The 24925-nt window shown below is 41.8% G+C and overlaps 5 protein-coding genes across 9 annotated transcripts; 4 read left to right on the top strand and 1 right to left on the bottom strand.

Moving 5' to 3' along the window:
* The first annotated feature begins 1 nt into the window (after nucleotide 1).
* LOC105685471 (60S ribosomal protein L12) lies at nucleotides 2-1307 on the top strand. Its single transcript, XM_012399576.3, has 4 exons — nucleotides 2-162; nucleotides 273-346; nucleotides 486-880; nucleotides 1267-1307. Exons 1-3 carry the CDS (start codon nucleotides 126-128, stop codon nucleotides 870-872), a joined length of 498 nt encoding a protein of 165 aa, XP_012254999.1. The 5' UTR covers nucleotides 2-125; the 3' UTR covers nucleotides 873-880; nucleotides 1267-1307.
* Nucleotides 1308-1422: 115 nt separating this feature from the next.
* Nucleotides 1423-3978, top strand: LOC105685469 (store-operated calcium entry regulator STIMATE-like). Of its 3 annotated transcripts, XM_048651666.1 has the most exons (7): nucleotides 1447-1587; nucleotides 1864-1933; nucleotides 2058-2171; nucleotides 2410-2554; nucleotides 2630-2751; nucleotides 2821-3017; nucleotides 3116-3978. In XM_048651666.1, exons 3-7 carry the CDS (start codon nucleotides 2114-2116, stop codon nucleotides 3341-3343), a joined length of 750 nt encoding a protein of 249 aa, XP_048507623.1. In that variant the 5' UTR covers nucleotides 1447-1587; nucleotides 1864-1933; nucleotides 2058-2113; the 3' UTR covers nucleotides 3344-3978. The 3 variants fall into 3 exon arrangements, with proteins under 3 accessions (XP_048507622.1, XP_048507623.1, XP_048507621.1); XM_048651665.1 differs by having other exon boundaries at nucleotides 1423-1558; nucleotides 1864-2171; XM_048651664.1 differs by having other exon boundaries at nucleotides 1864-2171.
* Nucleotides 3979-4435: 457 nt separating this feature from the next.
* Nucleotides 4436-8057, top strand: LOC105685468 (UDP-glucose 4-epimerase-like). The gene is made up of 8 exons (XM_012399574.4): nucleotides 4436-4707; nucleotides 6403-6683; nucleotides 6752-6865; nucleotides 6938-7114; nucleotides 7191-7371; nucleotides 7445-7533; nucleotides 7601-7793; nucleotides 7865-8057. The coding sequence occupies exons 2-8, from the start codon at nucleotides 6438-6440 to the stop codon at nucleotides 7936-7938; spliced, it is 1074 nt and encodes a 357-aa protein (XP_012254997.2). The 5' UTR covers nucleotides 4436-4707; nucleotides 6403-6437; the 3' UTR covers nucleotides 7939-8057.
* LOC105685466 (N(6)-adenine-specific methyltransferase METTL4) lies at nucleotides 7811-10249 on the bottom strand. The gene is made up of 7 exons (XM_012399570.3): nucleotides 10108-10249; nucleotides 9650-10054; nucleotides 9216-9580; nucleotides 8977-9151; nucleotides 8715-8886; nucleotides 8189-8617; nucleotides 7811-7916 (listed from the first exon to the last, which is right to left on the bottom strand). The coding sequence occupies exons 2-6, from the start codon at nucleotides 9929-9931 to the stop codon at nucleotides 8454-8456; spliced, it is 1158 nt and encodes a 385-aa protein (XP_012254993.2). The 5' UTR covers nucleotides 9932-10054; nucleotides 10108-10249; the 3' UTR covers nucleotides 7811-7916; nucleotides 8189-8453.
* A 454-nt stretch (nucleotides 10250-10703) lies between these two features.
* On the top strand, nucleotides 10704-24867 carry LOC105685467 (cAMP-dependent protein kinase type II regulatory subunit). 3 transcript variants are annotated; one of them, XM_048651656.1, is made up of 9 exons: nucleotides 10704-11303; nucleotides 16160-16251; nucleotides 18870-18953; nucleotides 19708-19814; nucleotides 19872-20130; nucleotides 20244-20402; nucleotides 20655-20678; nucleotides 21054-21156; nucleotides 21248-24867. In XM_048651656.1, the coding sequence occupies exons 1-9, from the start codon at nucleotides 11084-11086 to the stop codon at nucleotides 21376-21378; spliced, it is 1179 nt and encodes a 392-aa protein (XP_048507613.1). In that variant the 5' UTR covers nucleotides 10704-11083; the 3' UTR covers nucleotides 21379-24867. The 3 variants fall into 3 exon arrangements, with proteins under 3 accessions (XP_048507613.1, XP_012254994.2, XP_048507614.1); XM_048651657.1 differs by lacking the exon at nucleotides 10704-11303 and adding an exon at nucleotides 14938-15842; XM_012399571.3 differs by lacking the exon at nucleotides 20655-20678.
* The last annotated feature ends 58 nt before the right edge of the window (nucleotides 24868-24925 follow it).

The raw sequence follows: 24925 nt of genomic DNA, 5'->3' as shown, positions 1-24925 counted from the left end.
GGCGCTAGTAGTTTCCGTTCTTTTTACTAGCAGCTTGTAATCGTTGACTCGACGCTGTTAGATCCTTTCGGTAATCTGCCTCCATCTGAGTCGCTCAGCTCGAGTTATTTGAACAGCACATCACCATGCCTCCCAAATTTGATCCCAATGAGGTTAAGAAAGGTATGTTCCCGTACGCCAAGAATATTTCCCTGTAAAACCTGTGCTTTGTATGGGTTATCACGCGTGGTCATTTTAATCACAGATGCTTATTATTATATTCTGGGTTACAGTTTTCCTTCGATGTGTCGGAGGTGAAGTTGGAGCCACATCTTCGCTTGCCCCGAAAATCGGTCCTCTAGGTCTGGTAAGCAATTACCCAATTTGTAATTTCATAGTTGATAGTTTTGAAGTCATCTTATTCATTCTAACCTTGATCTTCAGATTCACCTACGGTATGTTGTGCTTGTTTAAAAACCAAGTCTTTGTATTACTTATGTTAACAGTCTCCTAAGAAAGTTGGTGACGACATTGCCAAAGCTACTAGTGACTGGAAAGGTCTAAAGATCACCGTCCAGTTGACAATTCAGAACAGGCAGGCAACGATTTCAGTTGTTCCATCCGCAGCCTCCTTAATAATCAAGGCCCTTAAAGAGCCCCCACGTGACCGGAAGAAGCAAAAGAATATAAAGCATAGTGGAAATCTCTCTTTCGACGATATAATTACGATTGCTCGTTCGATGAGACCGCGTTCCATGTCCAGGCAACTCAGCGGCACCATCAGGGAGATTCTTGGGACTTGTCAATCTGTTGGATGCACCGTAGAAGGACGGCCCCCCCATGATTTGATTACGGAAATCAGTTCTGGGGAACTGGAAGTACCTGAGGAATAATATACTTGGTGGGTACAGAGTCTTTTGCTTGCTTTATTATCTGCGCTGGTATTACAAGCTAGTTTTCTCGATGACTTCTTCTGATTCTACCAGCGTAATTTTAAAGGCAAGCTCAGGACTCTTGGTAGGGGTTGGCATCCCATCCACCTGGTTCAGTACCATCCAGAAATTTGTAACTTTCATTTTCTGGTTGGATTTTGCTAACTGGGCAATATAGCCATTGGGGAGAAAACCCCAATATCAAATCCGGCTTAAAAAAAAGCTGAATTATTGTGAACCTCAGCAACGATTGTCTCAAGTTTGCTGTCTCAAAAACTTTAGGCATCAGGTGGCTGCTGTTCACGATCATTAATTAACTGATGAATATCATTGTGTTGTAAATTTACTGTTTCAGATTATTCAGGATGGTGAAAATGAATAAACACTAAAATTGAATAACTTTTAATATTTAATGTCATTTGCCTATTATTATATTACTATCTTCAGTTCCCAAAATATTCCAACTATTTATTGTTTTCCCCACTTGTTATGTCTGACAGAAATCAGTGGTCTGACGTCATGAATTAACCATACGATTTGAAATTGCCGCACGTCGACCATTGTGGAGTCGAGAGTAGATGAAGTTCAAGTGTTGACCACTTGACCCGTCCGATTGACGAGTATGCGCACTTCGCAAATATTCCTCGGTGGGTAGTGTCAACATGGTGTCAACAATGTAGGTCTGAATTCGTTGGTAGTGTTACCATTAGTGGGGTAGGATTGCAGAGTGACAGTTGCGTGCGCGACGTCGACGGGGCGTGCAGCTGATAGTTTCATAATACGATTTCATCGTTAATATTCCGTTCATTTTTTGTGCCGTCAAGAGCTGAAAAGACTGATGGACGTAGCCTCGTTTTCTCTGCGCCGCTTTCAGCTAATTCTCCTCACAAATGATTAAAAGCTATTCATTAGACATAAAACTGTGTTAATATACATTTAAATGTTTAATAAGGTTCAGATGCGATGTGAAGAGTGAAAGAAGAGGTTTCTGTTGCCGGTGAGAAGCCGTTGAAATTTAATCGGTAAACCACTGAACAGCACTCGGGGATTATACATGTGTGTCAAATCATCCACTCATTCAGGCTTTCTGCGACGTGAATCCTCCAATATTTGCTATGAAAAGTATAATGCCAAATTCTTCTGCAGTAATCGTGAATCCAAGCAATGCAGATAATCATTGCGAAAAAGATGCCTTAACCAATATGTTTGGATGGTTTCTGCAGGTCCTGTTAGCATCTCTCGCCTTCACATGTTTGATCCGTAAGATTTTTCATAAATTTCAGACAAATAAGTCATGATCATTGGATTAAGACCTGACCAATTTATCAATACCTTGATAATTCACCTGATTCCTTGCGATAAGTAGCAATACATGTAATTGTCAAAGTCTCAGAGTTCTCGATCATATCTCAATGTTTCATATTCAGCTTTTTGTTACCTTTGTAGGTGTTATAAGATCTTTATTATTGATATCCAATATAATCTATTATATTTCCAGTGAAGAGATTTTGTGAACCCCGATATGAGAGAAGACCTTGGCTTATCTGGTTTTACGATACTAGCAAGCAAGGTCTTGGGGCACTCGTTATTCATCTAGCTAACATCTACTTGGCTAGTCATTTTCAAGGAGATCCGTGCACTTGGTAAATCAAAGTTATACGTAATGGTTTGGTATGCCAAACTACTTTTCAACCCCAGAATTCCAATTTCCATTTTAGGTACATAATCAACTTTTTGTTGGACTCCTCCATTGGGTTACTCATACTCTGGGTAGGAATAAGATTATCACAGTATTTAGCTCGTGCTAAACAATGGGAGGCTATAAACTTTGGAGAGTATGGTAAGCTGTGTAAATATCTACAATAATGGCGTGAGGACTAATAGATTCCATTTATCCATCATTCAACAGGAAAACCTCCATCGATTAATGCTTGGTTAGCTCAATGCGTCCTGTATGTGCTCTTAATGATAGTGGTAAAAATTTGCATCACCCTCCTGATTCAATTCGACTTTTGGGATCAAGTCAAAGTCCTGATTCTGGCTCCTATCACAAATGCCAGGGTTGAAGCAGTCATCGTTATGCTCATAATCCCTTTTTTCATCAATGTAAGTCGACTCCGAAACCCTGATTTCTAAGTTTATTGGAATTATCTAGGTAGAATTTGTCTGAAAAACGTCATCATATCTATGATTAAATACTTCAGGCACTGATGTTTTGGGTGACGGATAACTTTTTGATGCGGAAGACTAAGCGTGTACAAACGGCCAAAGACCAATCTTTGCTGCAGCGAGTTAAAATACGATACAGAAAGATTCGTAAAGATAAACGAGAAGAATCAGAATCCGATACTTTGTTGTCGGCAGATGAGGAACTCCTCGGAGCTAACGATGTTTCTCACCGTCTTACCGTGACTACGCAGTACAATGTATGAAGAGTCTTACTCATGTCATTATCTTCATCTCTCACCAGATAAGGTTCACTCATCTTGGTGGCCGATCATTGCAAGTGCTCCAATATCAGATAAGAACAAAATGAATTTCAAAATGTTTCCCATAACCAGTTCTAAATACGTTCGGTTTTGAACGTTTGGTAGCAACAATAGACTGATTTTCAGGAATACTCAGATTCTCCAATACTAGCTGTAATGCTCATCGACTCACACACTTACCTATAGACTGAGAACCCTGGAATAGAGATTAGCTCATGTGAACTTGTCTGTTCCTTCGTTGATGACTGAACGAAGTGTTCAATCATTTTGGTAAGTTATGTTACACCATGACAGCCACGATTTGCTTAGACAACAGACCAAAAATGAATGTTGGGACAAGGAACCGTACAATAATGAGATATTAGTAATTATATTTTTAACATTGTACTGCAACAATAATACGGTTCCGATGTTATATTTTCAATATGGTCTATCGGTTGGTACACTTAGCATGGTATTTATCGAGAGAATGATTTGAAAGGAATTTGTCGCATATCACGTCAAGACAAAATATCAGTGATAATATAATTAACAGAACAGCAACAACAACTATAATCTAATAAAAAAAATAAAAACAATAAAAATGTTATATTTGTAAAATACTTGTAAATAATTATGTTTAACTAGACCAAGTAAATACAATAATTGCAATAGACAATGACACAATTGTTAGTGTAAGATATGAAAGCGAAGACAATTCTTTCTTTTCCTAATCATAGGTACGTATACGTGGCCAAAGATTCCTTAAGTAAAATGAAATAAATTGCGTCCGTTGCCATAAGAAATGAGATTATATTGGATGATGAATCATTTACAAAACATTAAGAATAAATCACTAAATTCAAAAAAGAAAGGAAAGAATTTGACCTCAATGAAATCGTTTGGAACTTTGAAAAAAACGGAAGACAAAATATTATAAAGTGATGATACCGAGTAACAGTTATGTTTCATGATTGCATCCGATCCCTGACGCGCGACTGGAATCAAGTTGGTGGGGAACACGAGGAATCCCAGTTCTCGCGGCTCGCGTTCGTCTTATGGTCAGTCGATGTCCGTCCACCTCCCCTCACGTAATCGGACAGATCGAGCGATCGAGCAACGCAAAACCGACGCCCTAGGACGCTGTGCGCCGGTCTCCGGTATACCGGATTGTAAAAGTTCGTCAAAGAATCATCCTATTTATTTATACCCATTATTTTATTACACGTATGGAATTGAAACACCGTTGAACCGACGATTTCCTTGTACGCGACGATTGCTGTAACGGAGGGAGAAGAGCTCAAATCGCAACTGCGGTATTTCTCAGGGTAATTATCTCATTTATTCATTTTCGAATTGACGAAGTTTAGTATTTTCGTCTACGTTAGTTTTCATTCAGAATAATCGATGGCAACGTACAGGTAGCTTCGTGTATACCGTGGTCATTATTATAGGTATACATGCCATCTATTCACGTGACATTGTGCCAATGACAAACATATACTGACTTGAATCTCGATTACACGATAGCGGCCGCCACGGGATTTTTTGGCCACCGAGATATTTTGTCTTGGATGCTGATCGAGCATTTAATGATTTTGTTTTCGATCATCTTTATAAAGGAAAATCATTACAGGTGGGAATACCTGGAAATGTAGTTGTAGCAGTACAAATATAGGGTGTACGTATACCGTTATTGTAGCATTGGCTGGTGCATTGACAATTTTGCGAAGCTGTTACAGCATTATCTTATTCCAAATCCCTTGCGGTGTGTACCTATTTACTTGTGTCTATAAAATTATTTGACCTTCACGCGTATATTCGCGATCCTTGACACACAATATATAACGTCATCAAATACGATATACGTACAATAGAAGAGAGTGGCGCAAGAGGGATTATATTTTTCCGAAAGCATTGCTCAAAAATACCCCCCGGGCTGGTCCTTCTTGCCCTACTCTCCCCCAAAAGAATAAGTACATCAAGTTGCACGATGACCTTTCATGATCATTGTTCATCTGAGCTGCCTTGCGAGCTGTACCAAGGCGTTATTTTATACCTTCATTACACTATGTACACATTTCTCGTTGGAAGATCCCGAAATCTAAAACCTGTTTTACCTGCTTCCTCGTGCACGTGCTGCAGCTATAACTTGCCGGTATCGCGTGCTCTTTGGATTTTGGTATATTTTTCATAAACTTGGAAACAATTTACCGTAAATTGCATAGTTATTATAATGCCACGTCTCAAATACAGGCTGAGAACGCGCTATCACATATTATACGCTGTGTACTTATGTATAAAAAAAAAAATAGGTATATAGAAGCTTAGCTGCGCTGCAAGGTATCAGATTCATTCATAAGATGTAGAAAGATTCGTGCCTGCTTTAGATCGCTAATCTCATTGCCAAAGTCAATTTGAAATCTAATACCCGTGAGTCGAATAGTTGTCTCTCTGGCATTGATGTCTCCGTAAAGTAATGGTTCGCTGCGGTTAAAAATAATCGATATATATATATATACTTCGCCGCATAACGCCGTTGATAAACTGTACAATATTCGTAAGGTGAAGAGGAATGGAGAAAATATTTTTGGCGTATGTCTAGTTTTTTATCATACATTCATCAAATACCGGTAAATAATTCGTGAAAAGATAATCAATAAATTTCGTATCAGATTTGTATACGCGATCAAAGATTCCAATCTGAAGAGATAGGATCTATGACTATTTAATTTTGGTTGTAGAAGGAAGATGAGAAATTCTTGTCCGATTATCGGCTATCGCGAGAAAAGAGTGAAATACCGTAATTTAAACATAATTCACGAATCGTTCGGATCTTAATGTCTCCTATGGAGGATGATGATGGTGATTCTTGGCTTCCTGACGGCGGTCATGTCCACACCATTGAGGTCAACGACCTTGAAGTGTTCGGCGATTGTTACATCTTTTTGGAGAATTTCTTACATCATATCTCAATGAGTAGCGATGTATGCTCAATCCTTTGAATTTTTCCGGTTGTACAGAATTGGGAGAACAGCCCTGGGGACACGTAATCGTTATGGCAGATGGTTGGAAGAGAGTTTTCGTAACCGGAGGCGCCGGTTACATCGGTAGCCACTGCGTTGTCGAGCTTATCGAGAGCGGTTACGACGTTGTAGCGATTGATAATTTTGCTAACAGCGTAATCGAGGCCAATGGTGAATCCTCAGCCCTGAAGAGAGTCGAACAAATAACAGGGAAGAAGGTGGACTTCTACAACTGCGATCTCATAGATAAGAAAAAACTCGAGGAAATATTTAACAAGGTATGCAGTCATTGATGCAGATTGATTACTTAATTGTTGTGATGATTTTTTCAATTATCGAATCCTAGCAAAAAATAGATTGCGTTATCCACTTTGCGGCGATCAAAGCTGTTGGAGAATCCATGCAGGTCCCTCTGCACTATTATCGGAATAATGTCATAGGAACGATAAATTTACTGGAGGTAACTACGAAATAATAATCCGAAGAATTCGATGAACGAATGCTAATAATATTTCTTCGAACGTTACTACAGGTGATGAAGGCTGCCGGGTGTTTTCAGCTGGTGTTCAGTAGCTCCTGCACGGTCTACGGAGAACCGAACAGCCTTCCCATCACCGAAGATCACCCTACAGGGAATATAACGAACGTTTATGGACGGACCAAGTACTTCATAGAAGAAATGCTCAAAGATATATCTAGAGCGGAAAAGGTAAATTTTTGATTCATTCAAAGAGTACAAGTATTCTTTCACATCGTGGCTCAAAAAATTATTACGGGGTCTGCAGAATTGGAATATCGTGTCACTGAGGTACTTCAATCCCGTTGGAGCCCATCCTAGTGGATTAATAGGTGAGGATCCTACAAAGGCTTTTGCGAACTTAATGCCCTACATAGCACAGGTTGCCATCGGACACAAACCGGAACTGACTATATTCGGGGGTGATTATCCTACCGAGGATGGAACAGGTGTGTATATTATTTATTTATACTTTCATTCATTGGCTTGAATCTTTTAATCATTATCTCGTTCGTTGTGAAGGAATTCGGGATTATATACATGTTATGGATCTGGCATCCGGGCATGTTGCAGCTTTATCAGCTCTTAAGAAAAAACACTTGCGGTTAAAGGTAAAATGCATTAAATTGAATTAATTGAATTGATTTACACAAATTTCAATCCTGCCATTATTTTCAGACGTACAACCTGGGCACTGGAAGAGGCGTGTCAGTTCTCGAATTAGTTAAAACCTTTGAAAAAGTGACGGGCACCAGGGTACCTTACGTAATCCAGGACCGGAGAGAAGGAGACATTGTCTCTATGTATGCAAACGCGAATTTGGCTCGGGATGAACTGGGATGGACGGCGAAATACGATGTCGAACAAATGTGTACGTTGAACGATGGATTTTGTTGATGTGATGTATTCGTTTATTATCTTATAGATTAATGATTTTCACAGGCAAAGACTTTTGGAGGTGGCAAACTGCGAATCCTTCTGGTTATCGTGCACCCTTGAAAAATGGTAAATCTTGAAAAGTAATTTTACAAATATCATCCAATTGTGCCACAGAGAGGGCGAATTAATTTTAGTTATTATAAATATCATTATGATTAACATGAAGCATATGAGAAATTAAATTTTGAAGGAATAATCGAACTGAGTATTCCGAATTTCACTACCAGTATTTCTGAATTTTAAAATAGATGGAAATAATAGTGTATCGTTGAAAATTCGTCAGATAATCATAATTTTATTTTCTGATTTAGGATCTGTTATACTCACATCATATTACGCATATCATGATAACGCGTCGCCATAAGCCATTTGAATTAGCGTTACTATTCTGATAAGAATGTTCCAAAGTTTTCACTGGACTTTGATATCAATGCGAAACAAAGTCAAAGGAATTGAGAAATATCGTCAGCTGGAGTCCAGTAAGTAGTCTCTTAAAAATTTTCCATCGAAAGTGGCGATGGTAACTCTGAATATTTCTTAACCTCACAATCAGATATCAACTCGCTACACTCAATGTACATCTCTTGAAATATTATTCATCCACACCAGCGTCTCTTTCTTCATCAACGATAGAGTACAATGACAGATGCTGAAATTTCAACACCTCCAGTCCCCAACTAGTCCAACCAGGTAGTAGATATCTCGCAAAAATCTCCAGGCAGTTCGGGTTGCTTGGTAGATACGACTTTATTAGATCTGGAAATCGAGTGGAATAATAAGTGACGGTAAATGGAATTGTTGCGGGGAGGAGACAGAGTTCATCTTTAGCCTGACAGGTGAATGTGAGTAATACCTGTTAGGGGTGGTTTGTGAGAATGTACGGCGCTCGGCACGCTGACCAATAGCTTTCCATCAGGTATATCGATGGATGTATTCGTAGCCACTGAACCCAGTAGCAATAATTCATAAGGCTGTTTACCTGGAGGTGGGTTGAAATCGCAGACTGTTTCTCCAGAGCTTGTAATCTGTAAGAAAAAGAAGATCAATACCGCAGGTCAATGCCATTTTTTTAATTAATTCTAACTGTGTATTGTGAATTTTTTTCACATTCTTACCTTAACCCAAAACCATTTTGCCTTGTACGTAACGCCCCAGGCTGGAAATATCTCATTAGAAATGCTGCGCAGATGGCTAGGAGCATTGGTGCACCAAACTGCAACAATGCCGTTCGGACTCAGGAGTTTTCCAATCGGTATCTTGGCTAGCTCCTCGTTGTACATCATTTTGTAGCTGTAAAATTAGACTGAAAATTATTTTGATCATATCCTCCAAAACATAATCAATAGCTTCCTACCTGGCCTCTGTACACTTGCTCTTTTTTCTGCGAATGGATTTATTCCACCAAGGAGGGTCTAAGAGTATGAAGTCAAATTGGTTATTCATTTCCATTTTATCTGGAATATCGCGAACATCATAACAGTAAAAACTGCATCTTTCCGGGAAGACGTATCTTTCGTAAAGTGTTTCAGAAATTATTGCTTTTTCTGTCTTGTTGCATCCATGCAAGTTGTCGATCTGATGGCGAAATGAGTCTGTGTAAAACTTCTGCGACACAAAACGAGCCGCCCTGTTGTTGTCGGAAATCAATTCTTCCGAAAAGTAACCGATCTTTTTTGCAGATGTTAGCAAATTTTCTAGAGATCGCCGGATGTAATTCATCTGTGAAAGAAATGATTTTGGTTGAAGGATTTTTTTATGTAATTTCGCACGATGTAGTATAAGTTAAACCTGTTCAAAATCAGCGTGTGGGAATTCTTTGACGCGTTTTCTCTTTTTACTTTTGGTTTGTGATACTTTAGAGTTGCCGACACCAGCTTCGATCTCTGCATCATTGTCACTTTGATTACAGCCTTGATTTTGCCTCAAGTATTTCGTATTTATGTCAAAGAATTCACCGTTGAACGCAAGTGAGCGTATTGTCGTTCCGTCAGTTATGTTTTTGTAAATATTATTAATGTATTTCAGGTGCGATATTATCCAACCATCTTCGGAAGTAAACGTCAAACTCATGTCGTTCCGAAACTCAACATCAACAATGAGGTACACAGTAATCGAAGTCAGCGGTCAGCTCTTGAATTTAGCTAGGCACACGGATGTCAGGTATACTCCCCCAGCCTGCTGCGCCGTGACGATCTTTAAAAAACAGACAGTCGTACGTTGGACAAAAACGCGCGCTTTTGTTTTACCCCTGAGCTTCCGGTCTACCACTTCCACCATTCGCAGTTTGGTGCGCGCGTCAATGCCGTGAATATCTATAACGCCGTACCCGCTGTGCAGAGGCTCGATAAATACCGGATTCGGGGGAGTGCAAAAATATGTCCGACAAAGTGCACCGGGTGTGACAGTGTACGTAAACTGCAGCGATACTTTTCTGAAAATCCGTACGAACTTTAATCGAAGAATCATTCAAACTATCCCGGCGTAGAGACCCCGCAAACCGTATCTTGGGCCACAGCAGCGATTCAAGTTGCACCGTGAATTGCCGCCATCTTTGACAGCCAGGATCACCAGCAGCGGTAATAGAAAACGAGCAAGTAGCAGTCACCAGCAGACGGATTTTAGGTGTAGGACTTTGATAGGACTTTGGGTAACGAGGCCGGGGGGCAGGCAGTCACAGTGGCGGCAGTGGTAGTGCCATCGGGCACTGACGTTCCAATAATTCCCTCGGTGATATCGCGTTAAAATCAAAGTTTTGCATTTATCCTATTGTTTTTACGTGTAATAAAATTCACAGGTAAAATTAATCCAACTGCGTCCGTAGCTACTCGGAGTCGGGACGGGCGTTCAGAAGCTCGTTAGAAAAGGGATTAAATAAGAGGGGCCGGTTTTGCAACAGATCGGTGAATGTCAAGTGCCAGGGGCTCGACCCAGGCCGATGCAGCGGATCGTTTGAATCTCGTACGCACCTAACCGTAATCTCATTTTTCGTAGGTATCGCGTAAAGTGTTCGTTACGCGATAATTAATTCGACTATTCATAATCACATTGCAATCTCAAGGTATACCAAAAAAAAAAAAAAATAAGTTTAAAGGTATCAAGTTTTATCGTGCAACTGAAATTTTTCCGCTAGCTGTTATTGTAAAAAAACAAGGTTCACCAAGTGGAATATTTAAATAATTCGTAACTGAAACCAAACACACAAAGTTAATAATTTTATTAAATATGAGTTGTCAACGAAACCCTGGGAAAATAACAGTGCCGGACGATCTCCGTGATATATTGCTGGAATTCACCATAAGCTATCTGCTCGAACAGCCCGGGGACATCGTCGATTATGCCGTAGATTTTTTCACAAGACTGAAGGAAAATCGACAGACCCAAATGATACAGTCTAACGCACAGCAAACTTGCTCCTCGACGCCCGACGAATCCGTCGACGACGGTGAGTAGTGCCTCCTTATCATCGACATTTTTTTTCTTTTTTATTCACCATGTACCCTCGTTCGCCTCTATTATCATGTAAATGAAACGCTTCCATACCACCGCAAGTGTTGGTATGTAGTACGTACGTACCTACGTAACGTACATAAATATTCGAAGACGACGCAGGTATGCATAGGAAAATTCATCAGCCTTCGCCGACTCGTTGTTTGCCTACGCCTTAATTAGTAGGCATTTGCGTACCTGATTGCGAGACTCGTCGTTCGTTCGTCGCCACCGCGATAGCGCGGCTAATGCCACATTTTCTGGTATCCCTCTACTTATCGTTAATTTCTAGCGCGCTCGTAGCTCGCAGCTTTTTAACCTAAATACATTAACGGGGATAATTATCGAATCGGATAATGTCATCCCGGCCAGCCATCGCTGCCCGAGAACGGGCCCTGCATCGCTAATTCGATGCGTTCAACTTTTCTTCAGGAGGGGCGCATGGAAAACAATTATACGTACCACTTTCGTCGTTGTACATTCGTACCGCGTGTCGCAGAGCGACGATAGACGATGAATAGTTCTTCGGTCGATAGTGGATCTCTTTGCCGGCCCTCAATTCGAAAAATAAGATACATGACATAATTTCCATTCCGTTCATCGACAGTTGTTCTAGGTAGAGACAATTCTTTCGGTTTCGCTATCGGATCATTCGTCGCCAGGCTAATTTAGCTCCGCCTCGCTAATTCCTGCTAACCGGCTTAGCTCGGTTTTCGATTAAGGTCAATAAAGGCAAAAATTAATCCTTATCGTCATCGTCATCCATTGTACGTTTAATAAACGTCGAGCGAGCGGCCGACTCTCTTATCCGTCATTGATCGCGAAAACTGAAAATAAAAATCGGAGAACGGCAGGGCGACGCGACGATTTACTTGCAGAGGACGCAGCTCGGCCCACGAGATACAAGCGCGTACGGAATATGAATCGATCAGAGACAATTAATTCGTCGAAACGGAGAGGCAACGATCGTCGTACGGCTGTATCGCCTTCGCGACGCGTCTTCTATTCCATTCGTTCGATTCTTCTCCTTTTTCCCCATCGCGTATTCGTCGAGCGACTCCATTCCTTGGCTCGAAACGATTTTCACCATCGGATATAGGACGTGAATCTCCGCGGTGCGTGCGACAAATAACTATGGCGATGCATTTCGAATTTTTGAGACGGGGAAGCTCCTCTCAACTCCCCATACTGATCGCTTCGGTGCCTCGGAACGAAATCGGAAAGGCGGATAAAAATCAATTAGATCAATCGGAATCGTTGATTGTCATCGGTCCACGTTTTATTGAACTGTTGTTCGATATCCGATCAATCGTTGACATTTCGCTACGCGATGAGAAGAGGAGAGGTAAACGAGATATAGTTTCGAACGGATCGTGGAGGAATATGAACGAGCAGCGGTGGCGTTACAGATGAAAGAAACGTCGTGTTTAGATTACGATCGTTGCTTGCGTCGTGTTTTATAGACGCTCCAGGAAATTTGGTGTACGTTTAAGCATGTACCTCCCCCCGTCGTACACAGGTATTATACATGTTCGATGTACGGTGAACTCTGAGATGCACTGCGTTCGAATATTCGTACAGGAATATACGGGTGAGATTCCGTCTCTTCTCGTGTCAGAGATTGCGGTACAAATTGATCGATTATTTACGAACGGTTGAATATAAAAAGCGAACAATGCTGGGCGTGAAGATTTCCGATTAGATAAATATCATGTACGCGAATGTAGTTTTCGTTTCGATATTTCGACCAGTTGTGGTCATCAAACTCTCCTTTTGGATCTCATTCGGTAGCCGATTCTTCAAAATACATCAATTCGTGGAGGAGGATAAAAAAGGTGATAAAGTTCGGGGGGGGGGGTATTTTTATTGGGAATTTATTATCTACCCGATTATATATACGTCCATTTTTCTACGATTCGACGTGGTCGGATAATAACCGTATAAAGTGCGTTCGGCCGCCTGCACGATTATTCGCAATTAGAGACTTCCTATTAAAGTAACGCGCGTTACGAATGCGCGAAAACTTGGTTCGATAAAATAGCAGCGCAAAATAGTCGTGACTTGTTGCTCGCGGCGTTGAGATTAAAATTGCAGGTATATAACGCGCAACGAGCGTAAGAAGAGGAGATGGAATATAGAGGCGAATGAAAATTAATGCATTTCGGTGTCGTTGTCGAGGCGCGGTACACCTTACATAGAAATGTGTACGAGTTGGAAACAGCTGTCTCGAGTGCTCGCGTTCTTCAAAACTGTTGTCACAGCTGAGCGAAGAGTTCGCGCGTCTTCTTCTTCTTCATCTCCTTCTTTTTTCCCCGCGTCAGCCCCGCGTTGCGTTTTCTTTGCCCCCCTCGCGCGCGTTTCGTTCGGTGCGAACGATTTTTCTGCACTCGATTTGCACCCCACTACGTCTCAGATCGGCGTACGATTGCCAAATTCGCTCTCTACGACGATTCCCAAAATCCGAAACACATTATTTTTCTTTTTTTTTTTTTTTCGTCAAAAAGCGTTTTCCGGGGCTACCCGCCAATTCTCACGTTCGCCAAATATTCGCGTGACGTACACCCGCTCCTAACATCGGTCTCTGTATACCGTATCGATTCTGCAGTCCGGTGTACCGGGAGATTTTTTTTTTTTTTTTGTTTTTTTTCTTCTTTTTGGGTGCAAAAACTCAGCTGCTGCTCGGTTTGCAGCTGGCATACGTAACATTTCGAGTTACGTAGGGAATCGGTATAGCTCGGAACGCGCCAAGAAGAGCTAAATATATATCGGGACGATTTTAAACCAACAGCTATGTATGTCCTGTATAACTCAAAATAACGCAGAACATAAATCTAGTCTGTTATTCTGACCTGCGACCCTCTTCCCCCCCCCCTCCCTCCCCCCTCCTCCCCATCTTCGGGGGGTGGATAATTTCGGGCGGCGCTTGTCAACCGCAGGTGTAAAAATCTTCGCGAAATACCCCCAAAAAAAAAAACGAGAAAAGTCGCACAACGTCGAATTTTCGCACCGGAGGAACCGCGACCCTCGCCCCCTTCCTATTTTCCCCTCAAAGTTTTCTACCCACGTCGCATGCAAAGCGTAGTAGGTACAGCTGCGCTCGGCGCGCGGTGTTATGTATATCCGGTGCACGTATTTCGCTAATCAAACGGGTACGGTGGACCAAGGGGGAGAGAGGAGTGTATCGGTCGGCCCGTTTGATCCACCATTAGAAACGGGTGGCTGGCTGGCAAGAGGGTTCCTCCTCGCGGGGGGGTATCCCGATTCTCTCCCAGTTTCTGGTCAACCCCCCGGAGCGGCGACGCGTCGCGGTTCCCTCGCCCCCCTATCTTCCCCCTTGGTCGGGGGTGCCCCTCGCGAGCGACTCCGTCCGAAGTCCTCCCCGCCGTCGGAGGCCGTTGGTTATGGTCAGCGAACCGCTCGCTCCTTCCGCTCGAGCTTTTGCCCATGCCGCCTCCCGTTGCCGCTGCTGCGGGCTGCTGGCTGCTGGCCGCTGCTTTCGCTTTTGCCTTTCTCTGTCGGCGCCGCTTGTGTCGCTTGTGCCCCGTTTCTCTTCCTCCTCGTCAGCGATCTATTCGCGTTCCTAGGTACCTACGCTCAAAGGTTGGAGGAGTCATCTCGCGGGCTCTAGTCACTCGGTGGTAGTCACTCCACCACTCGTCCCATGAACAAGAGCGGAGGCGGCTGACGAGAGTCGGGAGCGAAACGGGATATTCGTTGTCAGTGAGAGGGAAGAATAAAATACGCGGAGGGGGGCTGTACCGTTGACGCGAAGGAATACGACGATATTTCACCCCGAGCCGACGACAGTGTCGTAATGATATAATCGTTGATCGTTCTTTTTTACCCCCGTCGGCCGTTTGTCGAGGATAAATATACCGATATTATCCTACGAAAATTGTACGTAGCGTATAAGGAAATTATTGCGAGAGATTTTTTTCCGAGCACCTGTAGGTCTTGCGTATACCTTACGTAATAATATACCTCAAGTACCGGACGATCGTCTTCTTTGTCGCTTTGAGTGTACCTCGACGACGATGATTTTCATGAATTTGGCATGAATCGGTCGACGGTGGAACGCGGGTGCAGTGCTACCGAGGGTAGTCGTAGGTCAGTTAGAGACCGCGGACGCGGATATATCGCGTGTGAATAAAAATACGACGACGACGACGACGACGACGACGATCGGGACGAATGACGATAACGATACGGAGTAATCGATCGAAGTTATTTTCATATCGTGCAATATTCGAGGAAAATTAAATTACAGTGATTGGTGCGCGCGCGGTGGTGGTGGTGAAATATTTGGATCGATCTTTTTCTTCTTTTGGTTCTTTTTTTTCGCCATTTTGTTTCCTTTCGCGGTTGTTGGTTTTTTTTTTTTTGCTTCTCCCCTCGACCGATTCTTTACTTTACCGATACAAACAAATTAGGATGATCGCCGCTGCTTCGGGTGGCAAACAAGTCAGTCTACGTGCCTGGGAATACGACGACGATGGTAATTTTGTTGATATTTTTCACGGTTTTTTTTTCCTAACAATAAGATGAACGCAGATTTATTACCCACAGTAATTTGCGGTACGTGATATTCGGTTCTAACGGTTCTTTGAGGGGAATTGTTGTTCGCTCTTGGTAGATTTTGTCGAATTTCCTCGCCCTCCCGTTTGCCGCTATCCGAGCATCGTTGTGAAATAATTATCCGACAATGAGACGACGATGATGCGATTTTTTTGTTGTTGTTGATGTAAAATTGATGATACGATTGATTCATGACGATTGTGTAATAAACTGTATGTTTGTCGGGAATATTTGCAGAGCCACCGGTCGCGAGGTTCGCCACTAGAAGGAAGAGCGTTTTCGCCGAGACTTACAACCCCGAGGATGACGAGGACGAGGAAGGGATCAAGGTAAAAGGCCCCGATCACGTATTTCCGTTTACAACACGTTCGAATTCGTCGCCGCGTCGTCCGATCGGGCGAGATTTACCGCTTACTAGACTACGGGAGATCGACTACGCCTCCACACCTGTTCCGAATCGCGACGTTTCCGCGTACGCCGCATCCGCGGGTAACGAGAAAACCGACTCGAAATTAGACGTAAAAACCGAGAGCACGATCTGAGTATTGAGACACGGAGGAGGAAGAAGATTCTCATCGATTACGCGCAATTTGTCGAGTCGAAGACTCGCGTCGCGGAGACGAGTGTCTACCCTACGTACGTACGTACTCTAATTGCCGATCCAATTAAACCGACAATTCCGTAGTCGAGATATACACGAGGGGCGGGACGATCTCTGCGTAACGTACGTACTTATACATCGGATGACGCACGTGTGCTGTTTCTCGAAAAAAATTTTCTCATTCTAGATCCGACTCTCTGTCACGTTTCGCATACGGTATCCCTTCGACGGGGCTAGAGAGAGAGATGAGGAGTCTGAATCGTGCCGCGTCCGAGGATCCGGATTCTCGCAATCCTTAGCCAGCTCGCGTGGAATCCATCCATCCGACTATACGCTCGGTTAAAGACTATATCGAATCCGGCAGGAAAACGAGCAGATGCGGGAGGGGTGGGGGGAGGGTCGGGGGGGTGGCTGTCGTTGTTACGTCACCGTGACAGGGAGAGGGTCGGCGATGGAGAGGAAGGGAGAGGAAGGGAGAGAGAGAGAGAGAGCGAGAGAGAGTGTTTCTATCGATTCGCCCGCCTCCACCGCCACCCCCTGCAGTCCAGGCAGCCCCCGACTACTCCTTGCCCGGCACACGCCACCTGAACCTGCGCCCTTACACACTTTCCACGATCACCTTTACCTCGTCACGTGCCGTTTTACCTCAACGAAGCCTCTCGCGGGGCCCGGAAAATTTAATTTCCAACCATTAGCGAGTCGGCGATCCACCCTCGTCGCCGCCGCGGATCCCACCTCGATGCATCGCCAAGTCGTTCTCCTTCTCCTTTTTTTATTTCATTTTATTTTTTATTTTTTATTTCATTTTTGGCTCTTTTCTAGTTTCTCAGGTCCTCCGTTTCGTCCTGACCGTCCGCGATCCACGTCCCCCGATCGCGTTCACCCTGAGCAAATATTACTACACGGGTACACGTACAACGTGCTTTTCGTTCGCACCGCGACGACGCTGTACACGCGCTAATATGCATGTGTGTCAGGCGGGTAGCTTTGACCAGCGATGCGTGTGCTCGTCCAACCTTTGTGACGTCATTATGGCACATGCACAACTACGAGCGCGACGGTACACGTCGTGTCAAAACTCGGATAGATCCATTTTTAGGCATAGGTGGTATATGCGCTAGAGGAGAAAAAAAAAAAAAAACGATACGGACGGACGAGATCGTCGGGCGAAATTCCGTGAATTTATTCTCGCGGAGATTTTGCGTTTTCCGCGCTGCACCCCCTCGTTTTCCGTTCTTCGGCTAATTCGCGACGTCGTAGAAGGTTGAGACCGTCCGATGTCCCGAAAAATACGAAAGGTCCGATACATACACGCTCCGCGTTCCGCTGGGTCGTACGCCCTTCGTCGCCAATTTGACATCTCAGGGCTGAGGCGACCCAGTTTCTCTCTCTCTACTCGATTTATGCCCGGCGCGCACACACGTCGTCTACCACGCGATAACTCTTCGTCCATGCGTTCGTTTTTCATCTTCATCGAGGATACCGAAAGGAAGAGAGCGAGATAGGAGAAGAGGTGGCGTTATCGATACGGAACGCCGCAGGTGTACAATGTGAGACAGAAACCAAACGCTGTCGAGATACAAAAAATGAATGAATGAATTAATTAATTTCAAGATGAAAAACCTCAGGACCACGTCGACGTTTTACTTGTTTATTTGTTTTATCTGGCGAGTCAATTTTCAAGGGGGGGGGGGGGGGGGGAGAATAGCGAGGTCCTCGACGATCCTTATCTCGTAAGTTTTTTTCTCTTCATCGATTTACCGCCGATGTACACGTGTATTATACATACGAGTGTCTCGGGTACGCCTTTCGCGATTGTTTCTTCCTCCTTTTTCTCCGCCTTTTTGCGCCGTGTATTTCCTCTCTTTTTTGCGGTAAGTGAACCAATAATTTATACGCCCGGAATCTTTCGAGATATTCAGCTGCACCTCCGCGGCTGCACTTGACCCGATTGTGTCCGGTGCACTCGTCGCAGAAATGCAATGTTTATTTTTCGTCTTTCTTGTTTCCATTCGGGGGTTTTTTTTCGTCCCTTCGGCTCTCCATGGGAGACTTTATTCGTTCGTCGGATTCGTTCGTTCGTTTTTCTTGCCCACACATATATAAATACACACATCACGGAGGCGGTCGAGATCATTGGGAGCCCGATCTTCGCGGAGATCCTTTCGTTACTCTCTGATCGCGATCGACTCGATACCGCGCGAAAACCGCGTCTGCAAATAATAAACTGGAATATATATATATAAATATATATTATTATTATTATTTTGTGCTTTTCATGAAAAGTGTATATCCTCCCTACTTTATTTCAAGTATAAAAGTGTTTCTTCGATCATATATTTACAGATGGTGCATCCAAAGAGCGACCAGCAACGGCTCAGGCTGGGGGAAAGCGTCAAGACAATTCTCTTGTTTCGTGCCCTCGACAAAGTGAGTTGGATCCCAAAAGAACATTGTCATTTATATTAAAAATATTGTCGAATCGTGAAACGTAGAATACACTTAGAGAGACGAATGTATTGGATGTTGAAATAGCGTTAATCGAAAAGCGCAATCGTTCAGAGGTTTGAGTATCATCGACGAAATCACGTCCCTCTTACCCTCGAATTTGGACAATGAGCCGAACGTGTTCGAGAGCAGCGAGATGCGTTTGAAATTTTGTTCCTATTCGTCTGGAGGGTACCGCGAATTCGATATCGTCGTGGATTTTTTACCGTTACTCTCTGTTTTGTCACGGATTTGAGTGAAAACAAAAAAAAAATAAAAATAAATAATAATACAAAGGAGCTGCCCATGTCGCGAATGGTAATTGGCGGAGATGAAAGCCTACCTCTGGACAAAAGATATTTTCAACGTAATTCCAACCCCAGGAAGTCAACCACCCGTCTTTTCGTAAGCTGTTGACTAGACTGCAGATAAGGTTGCGGTCACTCAGCCGAGTAAATTTCAAAAGCATCAGACCACCCACCCTCCCCCTCGACCCCTCACGGATCCCGGTAGCCTATACTTCCTAAACTCGCTTCACTTCTCCCACAAACGATTCGACCACGTCGAGCTGTAAGGCTTTGAAAGTATGCGGCGAATGTTGATAATAAGAAGAATGACAACGACGACGATAATAACAATATCAATGATAGTTATAACAACAATGATACCAATAACAATTTCGAAATCGTTGTCGCAGGAACAAATGGCCGACGTTTTGGACGCGATGTTTGAAAAGGCCGTGGAACCCGGGGAATTCATTATACGACAAGGGGACGACGGTGATAATTTCTACGTTATTGAGAGGTGAGATTGAATTCGTTGGTAAAAGGGGAAGAGTGGTTGGCATTAGTTATTTTTCAGGGGGAAATTCGAGGTTTACGTAAAGGACCCAACGGGGGATGATCTTCTGATCCACACGTACGAGAATAGCGGTGCTTTCGGAGAACTGGCACTACTTTACAACATGCCGAGAGCCGCTACCATCAAGGCAATTTCACCGGGTACGTTGTGGGCGATGGACAGACAGACCTTTCGTCGCATTCTTCTTAAATCTGCGTATAAAAAACGCAAGATGTACGAGGACCTCATCAATAAAGTCCCCATGCTTAAGTCTCTGGAGGTGCGTATCCCGACCGGTCGACTCGATCGTTGAACGTTGTCGGGGATCTCAGAATTGAGAGCTCACCTTTTTTGGGTTTTTTTTTTTTTTGTTACTCCAATTTCATTGTACAGAACTACGAGCGTATGAATCTGGCCGACGCTCTGGCGCCGAAGCACTTCTCGGACGGCGAGAGAATCATCAAACAGGGTGACATTGCGGACGGAATGTATTTCGTAGAAGACGGTCTAGTCAAGATTACGATACTAGGGGATAACGGCAGGGAAATTGAGGTAAGAACTTACCGAATGTTCGATAAATCAGCTCCAAGATTCGACCCTTAACAGTCACACTTTGTTAAAGCTTCGCAACACCGAGTTGAAATGGTGAAATTTTACTTTCACCGCATAATTGAAAAACAAACAATTATTCACCACTTATTGTTATGCCAATTTATTTACCTCGGTTCGTCGCAAGCTCTGATCACCTGTGTTCTTCTCTATTCTTATTTTGCTACGTTGTTTTTTTTAATCCGGCTGGGACAGGGTATTCCCACGAATGTCATCGAGGTATGAAGCGAACCCACATAGATAGTCTGAGTAATTGTATTCCTAATCAATGTACAGTAATACCCAAACCCTTGTCTGACCATTAGAACTTCAGCTCTATGTGTGTCGATATATCAGAACTTGTTAAAAACTTATACATCAATTTCACCGAAAGTTATCGTTCGAGCCAAGCTTTAGTTTAGAGAGTTTGAACTGAAATTTATCTCATCCGCATATTGTATTGTGATTTGATATTTACTTCAACGTTCCCTGTGACCATATTGTGTATCTAAACTTCGTGTAAGTGTGATTCCTTGTACTACATTCTACGCCCAGAGTAGCCTCCGAAAATCTGTGGCGGTGACTTTGATGATATAAAATACAACTGATTTCCAGATCAACCGCGTACCTGCCGGTGGTTATTTAGGGGAATTGGCCCTTGTCACACACAAACCACGTGCAGCATCAGCATACGCGGTAGGAAACGTCAAGCTAGCGTGTAAGTATGACCAGAATACGATCGAAAATTTATTTCTCAAAGGAACGGGTCAGGTCGTACGGGGAAATTATTTTACTCTCTGTGTGCTTAGTTCTGGACGTTGAGGCTTTTGAGCGTCTGTTGGGTCCCTGCATGGAACTGATGAAACGTAACATCGAGGACTACGAGGATCAGCTGGTAAAGATATTTGGCAGTAAAACTAATATCTCCGATGTTCGATGAACACCCTCAACTTGTCACAACAAAAACAACAAAAAAAAAAAAAAAAATCAAATTAAAGTAAAGAAAACAAAACAACAGAAAATTACAAAAAAAAAAATAACAAACATCTATTCATCGACATGCTTAAATATTAGACATTGACGCGCAAGGGTGGCTTACTCTTGAAAATCATCGACGATACAATTTCTACCATTGGCTTGCAGAGATTGTAAACCCTCGTTGCTCGACTTTGTTTTCCGCACAAAGTAGACCGGTCTGTGGCACCGTCAGCTATCTTTTTATTTATTATTTTAACCCATTGTTTAGGTAGTTTGTTAAGTTCGTGTTCATCTGCATAATTCGTTTGCACCCTCCGATACGATCACAGTCTGCTTGAAGCCAGTGTTAGAATAACACAATACGAAATACCAATCACACAAGAGTAAGTCAAAGAAATCCTATTTTTCACGTTACTAAATATTACGTAATAGCTATTGTCTGTTGATCTGTTGTAGCGTAACTAACTCTCTAAAATTTCATCGGTTTATGTAATTGTCAATTTTTTGTTCCAAGCATCGAACTTGCGATGGTTGCAAAGCGAAAAAATCTAGTGATGGTAGTAAGAAATATGGGAATTTGCGTGGAATTAGAATATCAAAATCTAAATCTAGCAAGTTATATTGAACTAGGTAATTTTTCATTATTTCGTTTCATAAAAAATTCATCCGATACAAGCAAGTAAGATCTTATCCTTATTCCTCAAAGTCAAACGTCGTGTAACGAAAAACATGAACAGTATTTTAACGAAAAATCTCGATTATCGATCTGAACGGTTTTAAACTATAATTACTTTTGCTCGTTATCATAGCTTATCGAATATTTCACGGTCGTGCGATTGCGTTAAAAAAACGAAAACAACCAACCGCGAGTGTGGAAGAAGTCGCAAACGAATTGCAATATTTTCAAGCTTTTCTTGCGTACGAATTACGAACAGCATTTGTGTTCCTAAGCGGATTTGTGATCCTTATTTTTTGGATTCTTTTTTAAATTCTATCGACAAGCTTGCGTGTAGTACGAGTACGAGATTCTCATCGCTTGATATCATCAACTAACCGTTGGCGTTCTGTCGAATGAACAAACAATATTTAAGTAATAACTATATGTAATATGTAAGCAACACATACCTGTGTAAGTTCTTATACTCTGTCCAAGTAAAGATATGTAACTGTATGTATAAGCGAATGAGCTTATTATACCGAAGAAAAAATTCTGCTGGTGGAATAGATAATACATATTTACCTTTTACGTATAATTTATTAACACAAGAAGAGTAGAGATTTAAGGAAAGATATATATCGTATCATGTCATTGCGAGATTATCATCGACCGTCGCATAACCGATAACGATTAGGTGTAGGCGATCGATACTATTTCGAATAAATCAAAGCCGCCCGGTACGGTGCGAGTATTTTTTGGATATCTGTAACGTTTACAATTGTCCAATGTTGGAGTTGCGATTATAAAAAAGAAGAAAAAAGAAAAAAAGAACCAACAACGGTCGTGATCGATTGATTTACGTTGCTGATCCTGCTCGATATATTTTTGAAAAAGATAAACAAATAAATAAACAGACGTTAATAACCAACGCACAGACTTAAACAGCTGCGGTGACAATCTGAAATAATAACTCACTGCCAACGGAGAGCTAGTAATACTTGAATAGCAGTCGAAGCGATGGTTGACCATAATGCTGCAATGTCATGGCTTTGAATAAAACTGTTATAGAACCAATTATTTGAGAGAAGGGAGATCACCTACTCCCAATTACTGTAGTCAGAAGACTGTAAAAGGCATAGAAGCAGCAATAGCTAAGGCGACCATGACGATGATGTACTGCTTTTTCTTTATGGAAATAAAGGTGAACGGAGGTTTAAGAAAAATAACAACAACAAAAAGACAAACAATAACGTATGTAATGTTCAGAGGTATGATAAATCGAACATTGAGCACAAAGTAAAGTTGTTCAAGGATTACAAAGCACACACAGCGTACACGCGGAGACAAATATAGCCACTAATATCGTTCAAATGAGAATCCACGCTACGCCAGGAAGTGAAAGTGTAGGCATTTCCATTCAGATATGTACATCAGGTAACGAATACCCCTGGCGACTAAAATGAAAAAATTATGGAACTAGAGAAAAAGTAATAACGTACCTAATTAACGTAAATGTCGTCCAATCGCACATACATATGTACACTTATCATGCACACGTGTATGCCTACACATATACTATACATCCATACACACATACATAAAGCTGCCTCAGTTACTGTGATTAGCCAGAATTACATGATCCTAACACTTGCTAAGTCAAATATATGTTAAAATATTTATCTAACTAGCTATACGCTGACGTCATTTGATCGTACCCTTCGATATTCTTCTCATGCTACTATAAATCATTACTCCCTATGCCACCTGTATTACTGCACAAGTACTTAACAAAACAAAGAAAAAAAATGATTAAAAATAAACAAAATGCGAAGTTCTATGAAGTAGACGATAAAATCTATAGTAACATATAGAGCATTATAATAGTAGAGACAACGCATCGCTATCTCGGCTCGATTACAGCTGGCCTGATCGGGTGCTATGACAAAGCACAAGCTCGTTCCGCACAGCAGTTTCACGAGTAGTAATCATTACCACCGACATTATTAATATATCATATACCTACCTGAAATACATGTTAAGTTTATAGATCTGGTATATAATAATAATAAGAATAAGTATAAGAATTAACTATATATACAAACATACATGTATGAGAGATATCATAACAGTATCGTTGTGGCGTAAAAATGTCTGTATGGAAATGTCTCAAATCATACGCATAGTTATACTTAAACTTATATGTATAAAACGTATACATGTAGGTGTATATAGGTGTGTATATATGTATATACTATACATATATATATACATACCCCCAAAAACAGTATCACATATGTAAGTATATAAATCTCTTGGGTTGCCATAATATCATTATCATTATTATCATTATTATTATTATTATTGGTTATTATCCAAATATTTATTGAATGATATATTAATAGGTATATTGATAAGAATGATAAAGTTAAAGAAATCACTATTGAAGGGAAAAAAACAAGCAGCTGCTAGGGTATGGTTTTCACCACACTTATTGTCAGTGTAATCTTCTTTTATCTTTTGGTCATGATGAAATAGAACATATTATTTGTTTTTTGATTTTTCACTTTATGTCAAAGTTTAATTATCGTTTATGGCTAATTTTCACATTGATTGTTATAATTTTACTGGTTTGCAGTCGTAAAAAAAGTTACAAATTGAAACGTCTTTCCGAGTTTTTCTTTTTATTTCTTGCTAATAGCTGGTGATAACCATATGCTTTAAGCGAGCAATAATTATTAGCTTACATAACATAGATAGTGTAAAAAAAAAATAATAATTAATATAATAAATGTATGAACAGACTATCTTTTATCGTACACCCTGATAAAGATTGACTTTTCCAAGATTGAAT

The sequence above is a fragment of the Athalia rosae genome, chromosome 3, assembly GCF_917208135.1.
Source record: "Athalia rosae chromosome 3, iyAthRosa1.1, whole genome shotgun sequence".
Classification (NCBI taxonomy): domain Eukaryota; kingdom Metazoa; phylum Arthropoda; class Insecta; order Hymenoptera; family Athaliidae; genus Athalia; species Athalia rosae.
The sequence above is the reverse complement of the archived record's forward strand: the minus strand, read 5'-3'. Positions and strand labels throughout refer to the sequence as shown.